This window comes from Ranitomeya imitator, chromosome 1, assembly GCF_032444005.1.
Source record: "Ranitomeya imitator isolate aRanImi1 chromosome 1, aRanImi1.pri, whole genome shotgun sequence".
NCBI classification, from domain to species: Eukaryota; Metazoa; Chordata; class Amphibia; order Anura; family Dendrobatidae; genus Ranitomeya; species Ranitomeya imitator.
In genome coordinates, this window is record NC_091282.1 from 27156411 (window position 1) to 27178292 (window position 21882).

At 54.8% G+C, this 21882-nt stretch overlaps 1 protein-coding gene across 2 annotated transcripts in view; it reads left to right on the plus strand.

Annotated features, from left to right (window-relative positions):
- Positions 1 to 19082, plus strand: part of MAP3K1 (mitogen-activated protein kinase kinase kinase 1) — a 36358-nt gene extending 17276 nt beyond the window's left edge. The window contains exons 2-20 of one of the 2 annotated variants that reach the window (XM_069745894.1): positions 4968 to 5118; positions 5371 to 5565; positions 5846 to 6046; positions 8248 to 8364; positions 9152 to 9300; positions 10528 to 10649; positions 11802 to 11883; positions 11960 to 12158; positions 12279 to 12563; positions 12640 to 12761; positions 12846 to 12937; positions 13160 to 13349; positions 13612 to 14872; positions 15144 to 15296; positions 15594 to 15756; positions 15842 to 15973; positions 16081 to 16223; positions 16304 to 16435; positions 16617 to 19082. In XM_069745894.1, coding sequence (XP_069601995.1) covers positions 4968 to 5118; positions 5371 to 5565; positions 5846 to 6046; positions 8248 to 8364; positions 9152 to 9300; positions 10528 to 10649; positions 11802 to 11883; positions 11960 to 12158; positions 12279 to 12563; positions 12640 to 12761; positions 12846 to 12937; positions 13160 to 13349; positions 13612 to 14872; positions 15144 to 15296; positions 15594 to 15756; positions 15842 to 15973; positions 16081 to 16223; positions 16304 to 16435; positions 16617 to 16766 — 4039 coding nt within the window. In that variant the 3' untranslated portion in view covers positions 16767 to 19082. The remainder of the gene's footprint in view (positions 1 to 4967; positions 5119 to 5370; positions 5566 to 5845; positions 6047 to 8247; positions 8365 to 9151; positions 9301 to 10527; positions 10650 to 11801; positions 11884 to 11959; positions 12159 to 12278; positions 12564 to 12639; positions 12762 to 12845; positions 12938 to 13159; positions 13350 to 13611; positions 14873 to 15143; positions 15297 to 15593; positions 15757 to 15841; positions 15974 to 16080; positions 16224 to 16303; positions 16436 to 16616) is intronic. The other variant, XM_069745895.1, reaches the window with a different exon arrangement.
- The last annotated feature ends 2800 nt before the right edge of the window (positions 19083 to 21882 follow it).

Consider the following 21882-nt stretch of genomic DNA (forward strand, 5'->3'; position numbering starts at 1 on the left):
CTCTCTGCGGGGTCCTGCTCTCTCTGCGGGGTCCTGCTCTCTCTGCGGGGTCCTGCTCTCTCTGCGGGGTCCTGCTCTCTCTGCGGGGTCCTGCTCTCTCTGCGGGGTCCTGCTCTCTCTGCGGGGTCCTGCTCTCTCTGCGGGGTCCTGCTCTCTCTGCGGGGTCCTGCTCTCTCTGCGGGGTCCTGCTCTCTCTGCGGGGTCCTGCTCTCTCTGCGGGGTCCTGCTCTCTCTGCGGGGTCCTGCTCTCTCTGCGGGGTCCTGCTCTCTCTGCGGGGTCCTGCTCTCTCTGCGGGGTCCTGCTCTCTCTGCGGGGTCCTGCTCTCTCTGCGGGGTCCTGCTCTCTCTGCGGGGTCCTGCTCTCTCTGCGGGGTCCTGCTCTCTCTGCGGGGTCCTGCTCTCTCTGCGGGGTCCTGCTCTCTCTGCGGGGTCCTGCTCTCTCTGCGGGGTCCTGCTCTCTCTGCGGGGTCCTGCTCTCTCTGCGGGGTCCCGCTCTCTCTGCGGGGTCCCGCTCTCTCTGCGGGGTCCCGCTCTCTCTGCGGGGTCCCGCTCTCTCTGCGGGGTCCCGCTCTCTCTGCGGGGTCCCGCTCTCTCTGCGGGGTCCCGCTCTCTCTGCGGGGTCCCGCTCTCTCTGCGGGGTCCCGCTCTCTCTGCGGGGTCCCGCTCTCTCTGCGGGGTCCCGCTCTCTCTGCGGGGTCCCGCTCTCTCTGCGGGGTCCCGCTCTCTCTGCGGGGTCCCGCTCTCTCTGCGGGGTCCCGCTCTCTCTGCGGGGTCCCGCTCTCTCTGCGGGGTCCCGCTCTCTCTGCGGGGTCCCGCTCTCTCTGCGGGGTCCCGCTCTCTCTGCGGGGTCCCGCTCTCTCTGCGGGGTCCCGCTCTCTCTGCGGGGTCCCGCTCTCTCTGCGGGGTCCCGCTCTCTCTGCGGGGTCCCGCTCTCTCTTTGAGGCGTCCTGCTCTCTCTGCGGCATCCTGCGCGCTCTGTCCCTCCATCTCAGACACAACCCCCGTCCTACCAGAGCCATTTTATTTCCTCAGTTTATAGAAATCTCCACACCGTTCCCATCTGTATGAGGCGAACAAAAGGGCTTTGTGGGGATAGAGAAAGTAAATTGTGCTCCTGTCACCTGAGAGGACGGAGCCTTCTCTATTATGCTCCAGGTCATCACATCGCCTTTTTCTTTTTCCTGCTGAAGTTGCAAAATGTCTGCTCAGCCTCTATGTTCTCACCGTCTCAATTTCTTTGTCTTGTCATGCATTCACACTTCTTTGATTGACCTTGGCGGGTGTGCCCCCTCAAATGTTTGGCCTCAGTATGCATACCATACATGTGCACCCCCTTGACTGCTTGTCTCATGTGTGTTTGCATGCGTGCATGTTTGCGCGCCCCACTTGGCGGACATGCTTGTGTGTACGTACTTGTGCGCACTACTCAGCAGGCTTGCCTGTATACCTGTGCACTTGCATGTGCGTCCCGCTCAACTGGCGTGCTTGCGTGTTTACCTGCACAACCCACTCGGCAGGCTGACGTGCGTGTGCGCCCCGTTTGGCAGGCTGGCGCTTGCGCCCCGTTCGGCAGGCTGGCATGTGCGTGTGTGCCCCGTTTGGCAGGCTGGCGTGTGCACCCCGTTTGGCAGGCTGGCATGTGCGCGTGCGCCCCGTTTGGCAGGTTGGCGCGTGCGTGCGCCCCGTTGTGCGTGCGTTCGCTCCGTTCAGCAGGTTCTGTGCGCCCCACTTGCTGTGTGTACGCCCTTCCCCCTCGGCTATGTGTCCTCGTCTGTGGCTCTCAGAATAGATGCCTTTGCTCAGCCTGGCTGTCATGTGTCGCATCGTGTCAGTGTATCGGTGCGGCCGGAGGCCTGGCTTTCATGTGACTGCTGGCCGTCCATCGCTCGCCCCAGTTCCCCCACCTCCGGCGGCCTCCGCTGTGCGCGGCTCTGCAGCACTTCCTTTTTTTGTGTTGCGCTGACAGGATCTGTGCAGCTGTCTCCTCGCTGTGTTTTCTCTGTGCAGGAAGTCTGAACAAGAAAGGAAAACAAGGTCTTAAAAAAGAAAAAGGAAGTGGCGCGGCCATCTATTTCACTTTTTGTAACTGTTAACGCCTGCACTGCTGCTCCTTCTGCCCGCAGCATGAAATGCGTCGTTACCGCCATGTCACCAGGGATCTGACTAATGCAGAGCGACACAACGTCCCCCGCGGCTCAGGGAAAGCATCTGACCATTACACAACTCTGCACCTAATCTGGATTATGTCCATTAAGTGCAGGCAGCGCAGTGACTGCAGGGGAAAGGCAAAGGGACGACCTTAGGGCCGCAGCCACACACCGGACTTTTGGTAGAGTTTAACTCATTATCCGCAGCCGGGATGAACACACAGCTTTATATATTGAAATCTCGGCACCAGAGCGTTTAGCCCCAGACGGGAGTCTCCATTGTTATTATTGTGCATGGAGTTCCTCAGTTATTCCTCCTGGAAATGTATCACAGCTAGGAGTCTCCTGCCCATTGTGACACCGGACAGTGCAAGGAGACTGGTAATGTCCAGCGGTCAATCAGTTATGTCTTCAGGAGACATAACTGAGGAAGAGCAAGAAAAGATGCTCCAAAATTTGCTAAAACAGGCGGCAGTGCTCCCATCTCCGGGGCCCAGACCAGTGCTCCCGGGGCCCAGACCAGTGTTCCCGGGGCCCAGACCAGTGCTCCCCGGGGCTCAGGCCAGTGCTCCCCGGGACCCAGGTCAGTGCTCCCATCCCAGGGCCCAGACCAGTGCTCCCATCCCGGGGCCCAGACCAGTGCTTCCATCCCCGGGGCCCAGACCAGTGCTTCCATCCCCGGGGCCCAGACCAGTGCTCCCGGGGCTCAGGCCAGTGCTCCCCGGGACCCAGGTCAGTGCTCCCATCCCAGGGCCCAGACCAGTGCTCCCATCCCGGGGCCCAGACCAGTGCTTCCATCCCCGGGGCCCAGACCAGTGCTTCCATCCCCGGGGCCCAGACCAGTGCTTCCATCCCCGGGGCCCAGACCAGTGCTCCCATCCCCGGGGCCCAGACCAGTGCTCCCATCCCCGGGGCCCAGACCAGTGCTCCCATCCCCGGGGCCCAGACCAGTGCTCCCATCCCCGGGGCCCAGACCAGTGCTCCCATCCCCGGGGCCCAGACCAGTGCTCCCATCCCCGGGGCCCAGACCAGTGCTCCCCGGGGCCCAGACCAGTGCTCCCATCCCCGGGGCCCAGACCAGTGCTCCCATCCCCGGGGCCCAGACCAGTGCTCCCGGGGCGCAGACCAGTGCTCCCATCCCCGGGGCCCAGACCAGTGCTCCCCGGGGCTCAGGCCAGTGCTCCCCGGGGCCCAGACCAGTGCTCCCATCCCTGGGGCCCAGACCAGTGCTTCCATCCCCGGGGCCCAGACCAGTGCTCCCATCCCTGGGGCCCAGACCAGTGCTTCCATCCCCGGGGCCCAGACCAGTGCTCCCATCCCCGGGGCCCAGACCAGTGCTCCCATCCCGGGGCCCAGACCAGTGCTCCCATCCCCGGGGCCCAGACCAGTGCTCCCATCCCCGGGGCCCAGACCAGTGCTCCCATCCCCGGGGCCCAGACCAGTGCTTCCATCCCCGGGGCCCAGACCAGTGCTTCCATCCCCGGGGCGCAGACCAGTGCTCCCCGGGGCTCAGGCCAGTGCTCCCCGGGGCCCAGACCAGTGCTCCCATCCCTGGGGCCCAGACCAGTGCTCCCATCCCGGGGCCCAGACCAGTGCTCCCATCCCCGGGGCCCAGACCAGTGCTCCCATCCCCGGGGCCCAGACCAGTGCTCCCATCCCTGGGGCCCAGACCAGTGCTCCCATCCCGGGGCCCAGACCAGTGCTTCCATCCCCGGGGCCCAGACCAGTGCTTCCATCCCCGGGGCCCAGACCAGTGCTTCCATCCCCGGGGCCCAGACCAGTGCTCCCATCCCCGGGGCCCAGACCAGTGCTCCCATCCCGGGGCCCAGACCAGTGCTCCCATCCCCGGGGCCCAGACCAGTGCTCCCATCCCCGGGGCCCAGACCAGTGCTTCCATCCCCGGGGCCCAGACCCAGTGTCCCCTATCCAGTTTCTCGTCCCAGTTTACTGATAGGGATTTTCTGAGGATTTCTGTCTCTCCAGGGCGGTGGTGTTCTGGGGCCGCCGGCCATATGCTGCATCTTCTCCGGGCTGTTCCCATTGTGCGTGTTGCTCTTTTTACACCCCCTGAAGACGTATTGGGCACATACTTGGGTGCTCAATAGACTCACTGTTTGTTAGCGCAGCACACCCTGCAGTGCTCAGCGATGGGGGCGTCCCGGACAGGGTGGGGGGCTGCGGTGCAGCGCTTCTGCTTAGCTGAATAGATGTATCATTTCCTGGGAAAGCTGGGTGATCCGCAGTGGATGTGGTTTGTCTGAATGAGAGCTAATACTGCCGCTCCTGTCTGCAGGTTTTTGCCGGTACTGCCGCTATATTCACTTTTATAGGCACACAACTGTAATACCCCACACTAAGAAAGTGTCCGTGCCTGGGAGGCCGTGGACTCCGGAATGGCAAAAAGAGCTGTTTGGCTGCAGCGTGTCGCCCCTCGGAGGGGCTGCAGCGTCTCGTCGCCTGTGTTTTCTGGCCGCTGGATCTGGTTATGGATGTGACCAGTTTGGGTGTCGCCCTCTTCTGTAAAGACTTTCTGGAGGGTTTCACCAAGTCTCTGCAGATTGAGCCGCGTCCGTATATTTGGAAAGGTTATTGATTTCTCTGGCGCTCGATCTCCTCCGCTTCCATGCGATGCTCGCGGCACTTCTGCTCTAAAAAACTTCTGCTCTAAAAAGCAAATGTTTAGTTGCGCTGCAGACGTGCCGCTCCGGCCACTAGGCAATAATTTCCCAGTTATGTGAGGCGGTGGAGGAGCCGGGCGCTGTGTGCTGCACAGGACGTCCTGCGTACTCACTTCTCCCTGTGTTTTATTTCTTCCTGCAGCCGTGACATGGAGAATAAAGAAACACTCAGGGGGCTGCAGAAAATGGATGACCGCCCAGAGGAGCGCATGATCAGGGAAAAACTCAAGGCCACGTGTATGCCAGCCTGGAAGCACGAATGGCTGGAGAGGAGGAGCAGGCGAGGCCCCGTGGTAAGTGCCCGCTGGGGTCGGGAGTGCGCAGGCGAGGGCAAAAGTCAGAAATAAAAGCACTTTCCTTCCCAATCTCCTGCCGCTTCCTTGGTCTCCTGCTGATCTTCCATTGATGACATGTCGGGTGGGAATAGAGGCCATCCAGGAGACCAGGGAAGGTCCAGGGTTTTTGCAAATTTCCCCTGCGTATTTTTGCTGCAGCGTTACCCTATAAGAACCCGTCCTCATTTCTGTATTTTTTTTTCTTTGCAGGTTGTAAAGCCAATCCCCGTGAAAGCTGACGGCTCGGAGGCTTCCAAATCGGACTTGTCTGTGGAGGGGACGGTAAATGGGAGCGCACAGACGGTGAAGGGCAGGCGCAGTCCGTCCCCCAGCAGCTCCTCCAGTTCTTCAAAGTCGAAGCCGGAGTCTCCGGGAGTGCGGCGGAGAGGAGTGTCTCCGGTCCCTGTAAGTTCCTCCATGTAGGCTATTGCAGATGTCATAGTGGCTACTGAGGGTCTCAGGGGGTCTCGCCGTAACCTATTATTGGTGATGACCCCATGTAGATGATCAGTCACACATCATGTACAGTGCATTGTCCAAATCTCCATGATGCCTTTAAGCTGGAAAGGAAAGAGTTATAACCACAGTTTTGTGGCGCTAATGAGCCTGGTGGCGGCTCTGCCCTTCTGCCCCTACACCCAGAGACGTGGAAATATCTTGTGGGTTTTTTTTTTTTTTCCCCCAGTTTCAGAGCGGCAGGGTTACGCCGCCCCGGAGGGCTCCTTCTCCCGATGGCTTCTCGCCCTACAGCCCAGAGGAAACCAGTCGACGCGTCAACAAAGTGATGCGAGCGCGGCTGTATTTACTGCAGCAGATTGGACCCAATTCCTTCCTGATTGGAGGCGACAGCCCCGATAATAAGTACAGAGTGTTCATCGGACCCCAGGTTTGTGTGTCGCTTTATCATTACTGCCATTTGTGGAAAGTTATAGAGCGGACGGGGGAGATGTGAGATATAGAAGTGTTACACGTGCACTACTGTTATCAGAAGGCAAAACATTCACCCTCTGTCTCCACACAGGAAATGGTTAATGGAAATCCTAAACTCTTAACTTAGCCCTCCTCCTCCAGGCTTCCCACTGATCCTCCTCCTCCAGGCTTCCCACTGATCCTCCTCCTCCGGGCTTCCCACTGATCCTCCTCCTCCGGGCTTCCCACTGATCCTCCTCCTCCGGGCTTCCCACTGATCATCCTCCTCCGGGCTTCCCACTGATTCTCCTCCTCCTCCGGGCTTCCCACTGATTCTCCTCCTCCTCCGGGCTTCCCACTGATTTCCCCCCCTTCCTCCTCCGGGCTTCCCACTGATCCTCCTCCTCTGGGCTTCCCACTGATTTCCCCCCCTTCCTCCTCCAGGCTTCCCACTGATTTCCCCTCCCCCTTCCTCCTCCGGGCTTCCCACTGATTTCCCCCCCTTCCTCCTCCAGGCTTCCCACTGATTTCCCCCCCCCTTCCTCCTCCAGGCTTCCCACTGATTTCCCCCCCCTTCCTCCTCCAGGCTTCCCACTGATTTCCCCCCCTTCCTCCTCCAGGCTTCCCACTGATTTCCCCCCTTCCTCCTCCGGGCTTCCCACTGATTTCCCCCCCTTCCTCCTCCAGGCTTCCCACTGATTTCCCCCCCCCTTCCTCCTCCAGGCTTCCCACTGATTTCCCCCGCTTCCTCCTCCGGGCTTCCCACTGATTTCCCCCCCTTCCTCCTCCAGGCTTCCCACTGATTCCCCCCCCTCCCCCCCCTTCCTCCTCCGGGCTTCCCACTGATTTCCCCCGCTTCCTCCTCCGGGCTTCCCACTGATTTCCCCCGCTTCCTCCTCCGGGCTTCCCACTGATTTCCCCCCCTTCCTCCTCCGGGCTTCCCACTGATTTCCCCCGCTTCCTCCTCCGGGCTTCGCACTGATTTCCCCCGCTTCCTCCTCCGAGCTTCGCACTGATTTCCCCCGCTTCCTCCTCCGGGCTTCCCACTGATTTCCCCCCCTTCCTCCTCCAGGCTTCCCACTGATCCTCCTCCTCCGGGCTTCCCACTGATCCTCCTCCTCCGGGCTTCCCACTGATCCTCCTCCTCCTCCGGGCTCCCCACTGATCCTCCTCCTCTGGGCTTCCCACTGATTTCCCCCCCTTCCTCCTCCAGGCTTCCCACTGATCCTCCTCCTCCGGGCTTCCCACTGATCCTCCTCCTCCGGGCTCCCCACTGATCCTCCTCCTCCGGGCTTCCCACTGATTTCCCCCCCTTCCTCCTCCAGGCTTCCCACTGATCCTCCTCCTCCGGGCTTCCCACTGATTCTCCTCCTCCTCCGGGCTCCCCACTGATCCTCCTCCTCTGGGCTTCCCACTGATTTCCCCCCCTTCCTCCTCCAGGCTTCCCACTGATTTCCCCCCCTTCCTCCTCCAGGCTTCCCACTGATCCTCCTCCTCCAGGATTCCCACTGATCCCCCACCCCTCCTCCTCCTGCAGGCTTCCCGCTCGTTCTCTTCTCCTCCCTTCTGTATTAATTGGATGGTGGAACTTTTTCTCCCCTAGCATTCGAGAGACCCTGGAACCTTAGTGGCAGGCGACACCATTTGCTGCCAGCATGGCGGGATGTGGCGGCGATGCCGCGATATTTGGCCATGCTCTGTTGTCACGGGTATCCCCGGCTGGTTCTGTGCACAGATGCGGTGGCGGTGACACGGCGGTGGCTCTGGTGGTTTTTATTTTCCCTTGTGAGTCGTCTGTTGATGTTTTGTCTGATACAGTTATGTGCTTCTTCATCAACTCGTGGGAACACCAATGTGTGCACACAGCGATTGCCCCGCGGGCAGCACCGGCGCCCAATCTCCTGTACTCGCCTCATAGGACCCGGTCCCCAATGGCGGCTGTGTCCCCGTCTGATCTGTGGGTGCTGGCGGACCACCTGTCTTGTCTTGTAATGGAGGCACGGTGATAATGGACGGTGGTGACCACATGGTATGGGGCAGACGCACGCCGGTATAAGCCCGTCGTCCCCTGTGCGGATTCCTGGCTGGGATAACTGCGCCATGCAGAGCCGCGTGTTCCCCCGATGTGCTGCATTATATCCCCCAGGATGACCTATATTTGCGGCTTCTCTCTTGCAGACCTGCAGCTGCGGCCGAGGCACGTTCTGCATCCATCTCCTCTTCGTCATGCTGCGAGTCTTTCAGCTGGAGCCCTCCGATACGATGCTGTGGAGGAAAACCCTGAAGAACTTTGAAGTACGCAGCTCCTCTGCTCATTGTTTCAAGGAAATGATTGTATTGTAATTATCCTCCCCTCCCCCGTCCTGCGCTGAATAGGAAGGGAGCGCTGGGAACTGGGGGTATAATTACGCCGCAGGCTGTAAAATGAGCTTCTCGTGGAGCCAGAGCACAGATTCTGGGGGAAAGGAGGGATTGTACAGTCCGAAAGTTATAGACCACGGCTGAGGACGAGCGCTAGACGCTCCATGTGCCGCCATGTGGTGCAGTAGATTTCAGAGATCCTTCCCTAGAAGCGACGTGATATGGGGGTGGACGGCACCGTTTATACACACAGATGCTGTACGGCCCCTTGTGCTTCTCCGGCCCGTGTACTAGAACAAGCGGCCCACCGCCGGAGACTCTGGCGATCCTTCCATGAAGGGATGGGGAAAAACTGCAAATGGCTGACTAATAAGTGGCAGCATATCTGAAAAAATTACTTTCCATTGGGAAACCTTTTTAAAGGGGTTAGTCCACTCTTGTACGTTCATGGGCTATCCACAGAATCTTATGGAGACCAGAAAGGGATACTCCATACCGTCCCCTTAGCACAGCGACGGTTTCTCCAGCTCTGCTGCATCGGCTCCAGGTTTCCATCCTGCACTGATTCCGTGATCCCCTTGTTGCAGTATCGTGCTCATTTTCACCTTCTTCTCATATTTCAGCCGCTCCATCAGATTTTCCTCGCCGAGCATCGTACAATCTTCATGGTTATTTTTCATTTATTTTATTTTATTTTTTTTGTTACTTTCTTTTTCGTCAGGTTGAAAGTTTGTTCCAGAAATATCACAGTAGACGTAGCTCCAGGATCAAAGCTCCATCTCGTAACACCATCCAGAAGTTTGTGTCACGCATGTCCAACTCTCATACATTATCCTCATCCACCACCTCCACCTCTAGCTCAGATACCAGGTTTGTACCAGGCGGAGCGCCCCCCGCAGTCACGGGGATGATTGTCTGCACCCTGTGTGATGGGATTACTTGTGTCTGCGCTCATCTGATCTCATTAGAATTCATTACAATACATCTTCCCTTTACTAGATGCCCTTTATTTTGAGACCTTCAAAATAAGGGGTTTTCCATTTTCAGGAAAGTGGCTCTAGAACAGGGGTCCCCAACTCCAGGCCTCGAGGGCCGCCAACAGTGCAGGTTTTCAGGATTTCTTTAGTATTGCATCGGTGGTAATGTGATCATCTGCACAAGTGATGATTCCAACCCCTGTACAATACTAAGGAAATCCTGAAAACCTGCACTGTTGGCGGCCCTCGAGGCCTGGAGTTGGGGACCACTGCTCTAGAATAACACCACCGCCGGCCCTCACCCCTTCCCTGGGGTCTGGTCGCCGGCCCTGGCCCCTTCCCCGGGTCTGGTCGCCGGCCCTGGCCCCTTCCCCGGGTCTGGTCGCCGGCCCTGGCCCCTTCCCCGGGTCTGGTCGCCGGCCCTGGCCCCTTCCCCGATCAGTGTTGAGCGCGGTCCACCACTGTAGCCAATCACTGAGCTCAGCGGCTTGTGCTGAAAACGCCAGCAGCAGGGAGGCAGTACAGGACCCAGGGAAGGGCGAGGACCTGCTCAGTTTTAGGTGGTTGAGGTCCACTTTCCTGAACGTTTAAAAACGCATTTAGTACCACGCGACTCCATTTCTTTAAGGGGGCAGGTAATGAGTATTGATCACTGAAGGGCGAAGTAATAAGACCCCTCTTGATCACATGGGCAGAGGTCCCGTGTTCCCTGTCGGGATGGATCGATGGCAACGCCTGCACGGTGCTGCTCATACACAATGTATGGGATTGATGAGCGATGTACTTGGCTCTGGCCGATGAAGATCTACCGTTTTGTGCCTGCAGCTCCTTTACAGATGTGTCTCCATGGTAACAGACAACAAGCCCAGTGTAGTCTGACTCTGCATTTGTGTTGCTCTCTACTAGGATGGAAGACATTAAGACCAATGGATCAGACTACATAGGGTTTGTTGTCTGTTACCATGGAGACACACCGCGCTGCAGAAGAGCTGTAGACCAAAAAAAGTGTACCTTCCATTAGGTTGTGTGACTTCTGCTGTAGGAAGTGATAGGATTTGGCTCTTCTGCCCCCATCTTATCGCACGTTTTTTTTCACACTCTTCATTTGTTTCATCTTCAGCATAAAGGATGAAGATGAGCAGATGTGTCCGATCTGTTTGCTGGGGATGCTGGACGAGGAGAGCCTGACCGTATGTGAAGAAGGCTGCAGAAACAAGCTCCACCACCACTGCATGTCCATCTGTACGTCACCGGCCCCTGTGCATGACACTGAGGCACACACACCAGACCGCACCGTGCACCCCCCAGGGGCAGCAGGATAGGGAGACCGCCGGGCGTTTAATTCACTGAGCACCCGCTTCATCATAAAACAAGTTTCCACCTTTTTTAACAGCAGGAGTTTAACCAACTCAATGATACTGGATCCTCTGCAGCGACCGGATTCCATCAGGACAATGTGTAGTCACCACTAGGGGGAGCTCAGCCGCATACACTGAACTCGGAGCGGTGGTCTCCCCCTAGTGGTGGCTGCAGGCATGAAACTGGCCCTGCAGGGGATCCTGTGTCAGGAAAAGCTCTCGCTGCTAAAGGCATATAATGGGAAGTAAATCCGCACAGAACGGACACAGGCACATTAATGAAGCAAGTAATATGGAGTTATTATAGATAAACACATGCACTCAGAGCCCGGGCTGCTGGGATTTATCCGCCAATAAAAGCCACAAATATTGCACACTGCTCATGTATCGCCCACTTATACTGCAGCGCTGCACAGAGGCAACGTGTCTAATCTGCGTGCAGACAGCGCCATCTAGTAGCCGCATTCATCATCGCTCCTGAATCATTCTTAGGTTAGCGACGTGGTGGGAATGAATGAGCGCAGGCAGACTGCAGGCTAGGAGACCGGTACTACAGTAATGAATGATGGGAAGCGTCCTCCCGCTGGTTCCTGCACCATCACATTCACTATTCATACCTTTGCAATTTTAACCCCTTGACAACTCAGCCATTTCTCATGTTTTCTTTCCCCATAACTTTTATTTTTCCGGCTCCGTACAAGGGACTTGTTTTGGGGGACAGTTTATGGTTACGAAAGACGCCATTTGCTGAAAAAAGGGAGGAGGAATCCAAGCCGTGGCAGCAGCCGTTTTGTTATTGCGACGCTCACTTTGTATACAGTACAAACGACCCATGTCCTGCTTTACTCCCCCCAACATAAGCCTTTAACTTTGCTTCAGTTTTCCTGCCGTAAAACTCAAATCCACAGATAAACGACTCTATTTGATACAGATGATTAGTTCCATTAGTGACCAGCGTGAGGCGCTCTTGAGCAGAGCCGCAGGTAATATGGCGGCATTGGGCTCTTACTTATTACGTTCTTGTCTCTACTTTTAGGGGCAGAGGAATGCCGGAGAAACCGCGAGCCTCTCATCTGCCCCCTCTGCCGCTCCAAATGGCGATCTCAGGACTTCTACAGGTCAGTGGTAATTTCAGGGGTCGCCCTCGTCCCTGGGGGTCCGGGCCGCTTGGCTGACACTGGTTCTGTCTGTTAGTAGTCACGACCTGCCGGGGCCTGTGGATTCTCCCCCCATCCTCCGCGCTGCGCTGCAGCCGCCCCTCCAGCAGCAGCAGCCGACGCCGCCAACAGCTGGATCCCAAAGACGATCCCAGGATCCCAATCTAAACCTCACTCATTATGGCGTGCAGCAGATTCCTGCCTCTTACAAGAGCATGGCCGAGCCGTGGATCCAGGTACCGCGTCCGCCCGCTTGTCTTATAGGGAAAATGCCCCATTTTGGCTCCATCGATGAATTGGTTGTGGAGCCGGAGACAGGCGTTAACCCCTTATCAGAAAATGATTTTTCCTTGTAGGTTTTTGGCATGGAGCTGGTCGGCTGCTTGTTCTCCCGGAACTGGAATATCCGAGAAATGGCGCTGAGGCGGCTGTCTCATGATGTCAGTGGGGCCCTGCTGTTGGCGAACGGTGAAAGCACTGGAACATCCGGCACTGGCAGCACTCCGGGCAGCTCGGCGCCGCACCCTGCCAGCGGCTCATCTCAGTCCAGTATCTCAGGGGACGTGGTGGTGGAGGCGTGCTGCAGCGTGCTGTCCATGGTGTGCGGAGACCCCGTCTACAAAGTCTACGTCGCTGCTTTAGTAAGCCTCCTACGTGAGCGTCCGTGCGTTTTTCTCCCACTTTACGTTCGACTAACCCAGACTGTCCCGTCTGTAGAAAACCTTACGGGCCATGTTGGTGTACACTCCCTGCCACGCCGCGGCGGAACGTCAGAAGCTGCAGCGACTTCTCAACCCCGTGGTGGAAACCATTTTGGTGAAGTGTGCCGATGCCAACAGGTGATGTAGAGCGAGGAGCGCTGGTATTCATGGAGGACGGGTGGCGGATCTCCTATACTGACACCATGTGTTCTTCTCTTGCAGCCGCACCAGTCAGCTGTCTGTGTCCACCCTGCTGGAGCTATGCAAAGGACAAGCCGGAGAGCTGGCGGTGGGGAGAGAAATCCTCAAGTCAGGTCAGTAACGATCCACACTCGAGGGTAAAGGTGCGTTCACATGATGCGGAAATCACGGCAAAGCCTCGCAGTATGTGAGCCCACCCTGATGAGGGGAATCTGACCCTAGTGCTGTGTACGGCCTCATTACCATTGGACGGTAGACACAATAGTGCACACGTCTCGGCGGGTCGTAAATGTCATCGGAACCGCTCTAACCTGTCACTTTCCCCTGGATTTTAGGCTCCATCGGCATCGGGGGTGTGGAGTACGTGCTGACCTGTATCCTGGCCACCCAGCCGGAGTCCAACAACTGGCAAGCGTTACTGGGCCGCTTGTGTCTCATCGACCGGCTGCTGCTGGAATTTCCTGCTGAATTTTACCCCCACATCATCAGTGGAGACATCGTCCAGGCGGACGCCGCAGTGGAGAGGTAACTGGGGCGTATGCTCATATGTATCACACATTCTATGGGGTGCAGGGGCAGCAAGGTCACCCGGGCCCAAAGGCTCCTTGACCACGAGTATCAGGGCGTCACCATTTTCCAATGCGGTCCAGGAGTTTTATGTTCTATGAAACGTCCCCAGTCTCCATTGGACCCACATGAGGGCAGGAGGTCGGCGGTGCCACGTTAGGTAACCGTATTAATGGGGAGTCTGTGTCCGTGCGGCTCTACTGACGCCTTTCTTTTGTAGGTACAGGAACCTGCTGTCCTTGCTGAATTTCGCATTGCAGTCCATTGACAATTCGCATTCGATGGTTGGAAAACTGTCACGCCGAGTGTTCCTGAGCGCCGCGCGGATGGTGGCCCGAGTCCCCCACGTGTACGTCAAGCTGCTGGACATGTTAAGCGCCACGAGCTCCACACATTACAGCCGCATGCGGAGGCGGTTAATGGCCATTGCTGAAGAAATGGACATAGTTGAAGTCATTCAGCAGGGACTGGAAGATGCACAAGCCTTCGAAAGCCGGCGGGAAGCTTTTTTGCAGCCGCCGGCCCCCGCAAACTCCCCCGTCTCCTCACAAAGTAACTCCCCAGAACATACTATGCAGCTATCAGGGAAGGACGTTGGTGTCTCAAAAGCGGCTTGCAGCCCAGTGGACTTGGCTGAGACCCTTGAAGTTCTGTCCCTGGCGCCTCCACTGTCCACTGCACCAACCGAACAACCAAAGCCCACCATCCAGACGAAACGCAGACCACTCAGTCAATGCTTGAACTCTCCCTCCTCCTCTCAGCCCCATTCCTTATTCCAAACGTTGCCTTCCCCTTCCTCCACCCCATCAGGGACAGCTGGCCCTGTCTCTGATGCCACCAAACCCAAACCTCAGGGATTTGCTCCCTGTAAGCTTTCCTCCGCTTCCCCTCAGACTCAGAGGAAATTCTCTCTTCAGATTCAGAAGCATGCAGGGGGTAAAGAACCTGAAAAACTCTCGCCCGTGTTCACCCAAGCTAGACCATTGCCATCTCCTCAAATACACAGGCCAAAACCATCCCGGCCCACGCCAGGGGACATGGGCAAAGCCGGAGAGTCTCCGAAAGGAAACTTGACTCTGGAGCTAAATGTCTCCCACTGTGATAATGGGGGTAGTAGTACCAACGCTGTTATACCGAGTGACGACACGGTGTTCACCCCCGTAGAGGAGAAGGGCCGCCTGGATGCCAACACCGAGCTCAACTCCAGCATGGAAGACTTGCTGGAAGCCTCCATGCCAGCGTGCGACAGCACCGTCACCTTCAAGTCCGAGGTGGCCATCCTGTCGCCGGAGCGTGCAGAGATCGATAACACGTACAAGGAGGATGTCAGCCATAATCAGAAGTGCAAAGAGAAGATGGAAGCTGAGGAGGAGGAGGCGCTGGCCATAGCTCTGGCCATGTCTGCTTCTCAGGACGCCCTGCCGGTCATCCCACAGCTACAGGTGGAGAACGGGGAGGACATCATCATCATCCAGCAGGATGTAAGTGATCAGCACTGCCGGGGGGTGGTACATGTTGTGGGAGCTGAGACTGACCATATTGTCCTTATGATCTGCATCTGCAAGGAACGGAATCTGTTGTGAAGCTTCAGTTTGTGACTTGTGCGGAGACCTCACGGCGGTTTGATTTTTCTGGTGCTTTGTGAATTCTCTTATAATAGAAGTCCTGATCCCTCTGGTATCACGAACGCCGGCCGGTCACAACATCTCACAGCTGCCACCAGAACCCAACATTGTGCTCTTCTCCTCACAGACCCCGGAGACGCTGCCCGGACATACCAAAGCAAAGAACCACTATCGGGAGGAGGGGGAATGGCTGAAGGGGCAGCAGATCGGACTGGGAGCCTTCTCCTCCTGTTACCAGGCCCAGGACGTCGGAACCGGCACCTTGATGGCTGTTAAGCAGGTGAGACAGCGCCCGGTGTATCAGTGGCTAACGTGAAGGCTCATGTCCCGGGTGATGGGGCAGCTCTGATCGTGGCGGGTCATGTTCTGTGCCAATTGGGTCTGCGGCTGCTCACTCATGCTCATGTTTGCTGTACTTGAAGATGGCAGGGTTTGATCACTAGGAATCAATCACCTTTGGGCTGGGGGTCCTGCATAGATCTAAGTGAACCAAAAGCCCATGGGATGGGTCTGGCCGGCCCTCCGTCGTCATGGTTGGCCCTCCGGCATCATTGTACCTCTCTTCTGCCTCCTGCAGGTCACATACGTCAGGAATACGTCAACCGAGCAAGAAGAAGTGGTGGAGGCTCTACGTGAGGAGATCCGCATGATGGGTCACCTCTGTCACCCCAATATCATCCGGATGTTGGGGGCCACCTGTGAGAAGAACAACTACAACCTGTTTGTGGAGTGGATGGCAGGTAAGGAGGGTCCTGGTCCCCCGCGGGTGGCTCATCCTGCTGTGATCCCGGAAATTTTCCTTACGGTCTTCTCCTTTTTTCCCAGGTGGTTCTGTCGCTCATCTGCTGAGCAAATATGGAGCCTTCAAGGAATCTGTGATCATCAACTACACGGAGCAGCTGCTGCGCGGCCTGGCGTATCTGCACGAGAACCAGATCATCCACCGAGACATTAAAGGTAAAGTGTTGATGTACAATGGGGGTTGTAGTCCACGATTTAGCATGTGTACCCCATGAATAGAGATGTCCCTGACAACCGTCCGCCATCTGCTTGGTTTTTTGCAGGCGCCAATCTACTGATTGACAGCACTGGACAGCGACTGCGCATCGCTGACTTTGGAGCAGCCGCCAGACTGGCCTCGAAGGGCACAGGCGCTGGAGAATTTCAGGGCCAGCTGTTGGGGACCATCGCATTTATGGCACCAGAGGTACGGGCGTGACGTTGGCGCGGTGTGATTACACGGTCGTCAGTGACTGCACCATCTCATCATGTTATGTCTGTGTCCAGGTGCTGCGGGGGCAGCAGTACGGGAGGAGCTGCGACGTCTGGAGCGTCGGCTGCAGCATCATCGAGATGTCCTGCGCCAAACCTCCGTGGAACGCAGAGAAGCACTCCAACCACCTCGCCCTCATCTTCAAGGTAAGGAGTCGGGGTCCCCAGCTTCATGTATGGGTGTACCCCCACGTGCCCTCTCCACGAACACACAGATGCGGAGCTCACGGTTTTCTGTATTTTCTGTATTTACTTATAGGCTGAACTGGATGGACAAATGTCTTTTTTCGGCCTTACTAACTATGTTACTATGTTACTTTGCATTCAGATTGCGAGTGCGACCACCGCCCCGACCATCCCGGCTCATCTCTCACCCGGTTTACGGGATGTGACCCTCCGATGTCTGGAGCTTCAACCTCAGGACCGGCCTCCATCCAGAGAACTACTGAAACACCCGGTCTTCAGGACGAAGTGGTAGAGAAGCCGAGAGGCTGTCGTCCTCCACGTGCTACTGACCCCGCGGGGGGCACATGACCCCGCACCGGCCCCGCCGCAGACCATACCTGTGCACCATGCAGCCGCGCCTCAGTACAGAGGACCTCGGGCCGGAGTCCGGGCTCAGTTCCAAAAATGAGGCCGTCGTCTTCCTGTTTATTTATTTTACGTGAGATTTGCATCTCTTGGAGCGAGCGGCAGACGGCGGCGAAATCCTGGAGTGACAGCGTGCGGCCATAGAGACGACTGCCATGTGTAAATACTGTCTACACTGTACAACACCCGACAACTTGACCCCCGTGTTCTACATCTATAGGTCAGGAGCTGACGGCATTTCATGTTTTGTTGGGGGAGTTTTTAATCTTTTTTTTGTTTTTGTTTTTAATATATTTCCCTCTGAGAAGAGCAACCTGGAAATTGTAAGGATGAAAACCTGATTTGTAGTCTTAAACCCCCCATGCTTTACACTGCAGCTCATCTTATTCAGGTTGGCTCCGCCCCGTAGGATGAACCATCATCTGATCTGTCTTCTCTCCGCCCAGTGACGGGCTATCCCCTACTGGTGAAGTGTGGTACTACACAGCAGACATTTCTTCTTACAGAACTGTCGTCCATATGCCCCAATTAGTCATAAAGGGGTGGGGTTCATATGACAGCCCTTTATGAATTCGCTGTGAAGTCATACTATCCAAAATACATCTCCGGTGAGGGACATTGGCTGTTCCTGTGTCTGTCCCCCATGCTTTACCCTGCAGGCTCCTGTGTATGTGACCTTCGTTCCTGGGGAGGGTACATGGCACCACGTAGAGGGAGCTGGTCCCAAGATATGCTGTACATTACCCTGCCTCTCTGCGCTGCACAGACTTGTTTACGGGGGCGTTCGTTTCCAGGTTGCTCTGCAGAACGGGACCCTTGGTGCACATCTCCTTCCTGTTGTCGTGTCTTGGTTAGGACGGGTTTTTCGGGTGACTCTTCTTCTAGCACGGATCGGTCTCAAACCAAATCACAATGATTGACTTGACTACGATCTGTTATGTCTTTAATTTTGCCAACTTGCTGCTGGTTTCCTTCTGTAATACACGAGGATCACAACGCGCAATTTCCCGATAAAGGCGCCTCCTTGGCCACAGGTTGTACCTGGTGTCGCGTGCCAGGTCTCCCACGGTCGCGGGGGGGGGGGGAGGGCCAGGTCTCCCACTGTCGCGGGGGATTCCTCGTCTCCCACTGTCGCGGGGAAGGGCAAGGCAGCACTCCGCTGGTGGGCTGCACGGTGCCCCCTCGGCATCACTCACGCGTACTACTGAAGGAAATCAGCCGCCCGGCCTTCGTCGTTCCAATCAATCCAATGATTTTAACTCCTTGGAAGCCAGGTGAGGTTGTTGCACAACGAAAAAGAAATCCAGATCTTCTGGAACTCAGGATCAGCTCTCGATAAGCTACTGTCCGTCTCAGCCGCCGCCGCCGAGAGCGTGCTGAAAGTGGCGTCAATGTGAATTTTCGTGACACCGGACATTCCTTTTCGTGCGACAGACAAGCAAATTCCAAAGAGTTAAAGTGACTGTTCCTTAATGTGAAGTCTCGTAGCTCTGACTGTCTCGTACTTGATTCCTATATATATATATATATATATATTATGGTCTTGCACTCTTTCCAATGTACTGGAAGATGGATCGTTGTGGCCGCTGCCCCTCCCCCCCGCCTGAATCAGTATTACCCCCTAGATCTCCGCTCCTCCAGGGCTTGTGCTTCGTTTCCTCGCTTGCCACCATTGTGGTTGCGTTTTTTGTTTTTTTTATTTTATGCAGATTTTTGGTGCAACCTTCTCTCCTTTTGGATCAAAGCTGGACTGCAACCGGTGCCGGGCGGAGATTAATGTTACTGGTACTTGTGAGTCTGTACATAGCGCTCCTGCTCCGTTTGATTTCAGCCTCTACTACCTCAGGTCTCCTATAGATTTTCTTCTACCAAAGTTTTGATTTTATTTTTTTTTATTATTTTTTTTTGCTGTATGACTGATTCCTAAGACTTCCAGGGCTCAAGGGCTAAAAAATGAAAAAAAAAATAAAATAAAAAAAATGTCTCTTAGCACCTTACCTGTGCGAGCGAAATGTTGCCGAAATCTCTGGGTTAAGATGAAAAAAAAAAAGTTTTAAATTTGGCTTCAATGTATCCAATGTTATTTTAAATATATCGAGATATTTTAATTATTAAAGGTTTTTAACCCTTGAAGCGATTTTTCTAGCATTTGTACGGATTTCTGGCGTTCTTGTCTTTATAGTAAATAAAAGTTTTGAAGAAACGTCTGCGAGTCATCTGTGCGCGTGGCGGTGGCCGAGCGTCCGATATAGCGGAACCGTCCAGTGGCTACAGCGACAGGACAGAAACCCCCACAGATCTGATTTTTGATGCCCCATGCTAAGGAGAGGTCATCAGTCTCATGAGGGCGAACAACCCCTTTAAATCACAAGGATCTCTTCGCTGAGTGTGTTCTCTGTTCTCAATGTTTGCAGGTTTCTGTGGTGAAGCTGCAGCTGAGGGTCTCTCCATTCGGATCTGCTCCACAAATTACGGCCATAGACCTCCTCCACTCCCCCCCCCCCCCTTCCCACACACTCACGTGTCTCACATCTTCAGCACCGTGCGGTGTGAAAAAGCCGAAGCACAAAGAATCTGTTCTTCACCACTATCTATAAAATGCTTTATGAATGTCCCCCACATTCTACACAACAGTTGCCTGTCTGGGGGGGGGTGAAACGCGGCTTGTCTTGAGTTACTTACTGTGTAAAATCAACTGATCTGCATGGAGCCACCGAAGGAAGAAAAGAATCCACGCTATCCATAAATAGAGAGATGGTGAGGGAACACTTAGCTAATTTACATCTCCTAGTCCAGATGAAGTACATCTTAGGGCACTGAAAGAGTTAGCAGAGGAAATTGCAGAACCACTATCCTTCAAAGAGGGAAAGAAGATAGAACCAGGAAATTTCAGGCCAGTGAGCCTTACTTCTATACCAGGAAAGATATTTGAACAAATTATTAAACAGCATGTATGTAAGTACTTGGATAAGAATACAGTAACTAACCAGAGCCAGCATGGGGTTGTGGCAAACAAGTCATGTCAGACTAATCTAGTTTCCTTCTGTGATGGAATCACTGACTGGGTGGATCAGGGAAATGCGGTATAGTATATATCAACTTCAGCAAAGCATTTGATAAGGTATCTCATACTATTCTTATTGAAAAGTATGAGAGTGACAAGACTACAGTTAGGTGTATTAATAACTGGCTCAGTGATCGTACTCAGAGTGGTAATAAATGGTTACACATCCAATTGGAAGAGTGTTTCAAGTACCACAAGGCTCTGTTCTGGCCCCAGTGTTCTTCAACATTTTTATAAATGATCTAGATAAGGGAACTGAAGGTAAACACATTTGCGTATGATGCAAAGCTAGGAGGGATAGCTAACACTAGAGAAGACAGGATTCAGAAGGATCTAGAGAAGCTTGAACAATGGGCAACGACTAATAGAATAGTATTTAACAGGGAGAAATGCAAGATTCTACATCTGGGCAAGAAAACCGAAAATTACATCTACAGAATGGGAGGAATAGAACTAAGCAGCAGCAAGTGTGAAAAAGACTTGGGTATGCTAATAAATCACAGACTGCACATGAGTCAACAGTGTGATGCAGCAGCAGAAAAGACAAACGCAGGTCTAGGATGTATTAACCCTTTAACGACTGCCGATGTCTTAACGGCGGCAGTTAAGGGTACTTATTCCTTAGCGCCAATTTTTAACGGTGCAGAGAAATAAGTGTATAGTGCCCCCCAGCGTTGGAAAATCTCCGGGGTCTTGACTATTGGAGGTAGCTGAGACCGCGAAGAACATGATTCGGGTTGCTTTTTACTGTCCCCTCCATGATCGCCATTGTTCACTGAATAACGGTGATAACAAACAAAAGCAAATTTTTCATTCATTTCTCTCCTCTGATATGATCTAGCATACCAGAGGACAGAGAAATGGGGTCCCCCCCTGGTACCTGCGCCATCACTGGATCCTCCTGCTAAGGCCCGCCACATCATCTTCCTAGAACAAAATGGCAGGTGCATGCGCAGTGCGCCTGCCAATATCTGCCGGCCGGTACCTGGCAACAATAGATTTTTCCTATTGGTTCCTTTTGATCACTGTGATACACCCTATCATAGTGATCAAAAATAGTAATTCAAACCCCCCTTTATCACCCCCTTAGATAAAAATTTTAAAATGATTTTTTTCCCCCCATTCTTTGCAGTTAGGGTTGGGTTTAGGGCTGTGTTAAGGTTGGGGTTAGAATTGCAGGGTACGTCAGGGGTAGAGTTGAGCGACTTTTACTTTTTTCGGATCGAGTCGGGTTTCGCAAGGTGAAATCGGCCGATTATTGTGAAAAGTCGGCCAAGTGAAACACGAAACCCAATGCAAGTCAATGGGGAATCAAAGTCTGCAGTGAGTGGAGGACAGGAAAACACAGTGCCCATGTGAATGCCAAAAACATCAATTCTTATTTCTTAAGCTTGTCAATGTTAATTTACTTTATAATAATAGTTAGGCATTGAAAACTGGGGGTCATTTGGCTAAAGTTGTGGGGGGGTAGGGCTGGCTCAAGATTTTCGTGGGCCCAGGAAACGCGGAATACGTCACGGCGGTGGAGCAGGGAGAGGTAAGTATTTCAACTTTGCAAGTGCTTTGATCCTGAGCAAGCAGGGGGGGCCCACTAGTTGGCACTGGCACAGGGCCCCTCATAGTATGGCGGTGTGTTTGATGGCGGGTGGCGCCTCCCACTGGCAGAGACACTTTTGCGTACTATGAGGGGCCCTGTGCCAGTGACGTCACCAACGAGTTTGCCCCCCCCCCACCTGATGAAGGAACCTGCACTTTCACCTGCACCTTCCTCTTTGTCGCCGTGTAAGGTGGTATAGTATGCGGGAAGGGGAACCTGACTTTCAGCAGGGTCAGATTTTGGCTGTGTAGAGTGCAAGGGGAATGTAGTGGTCTGGGTCAATGTACCAGCAGACTCATCTAGCAGTGGCCGGGCAATGGGCAGGATGAGGAGGAAACACAG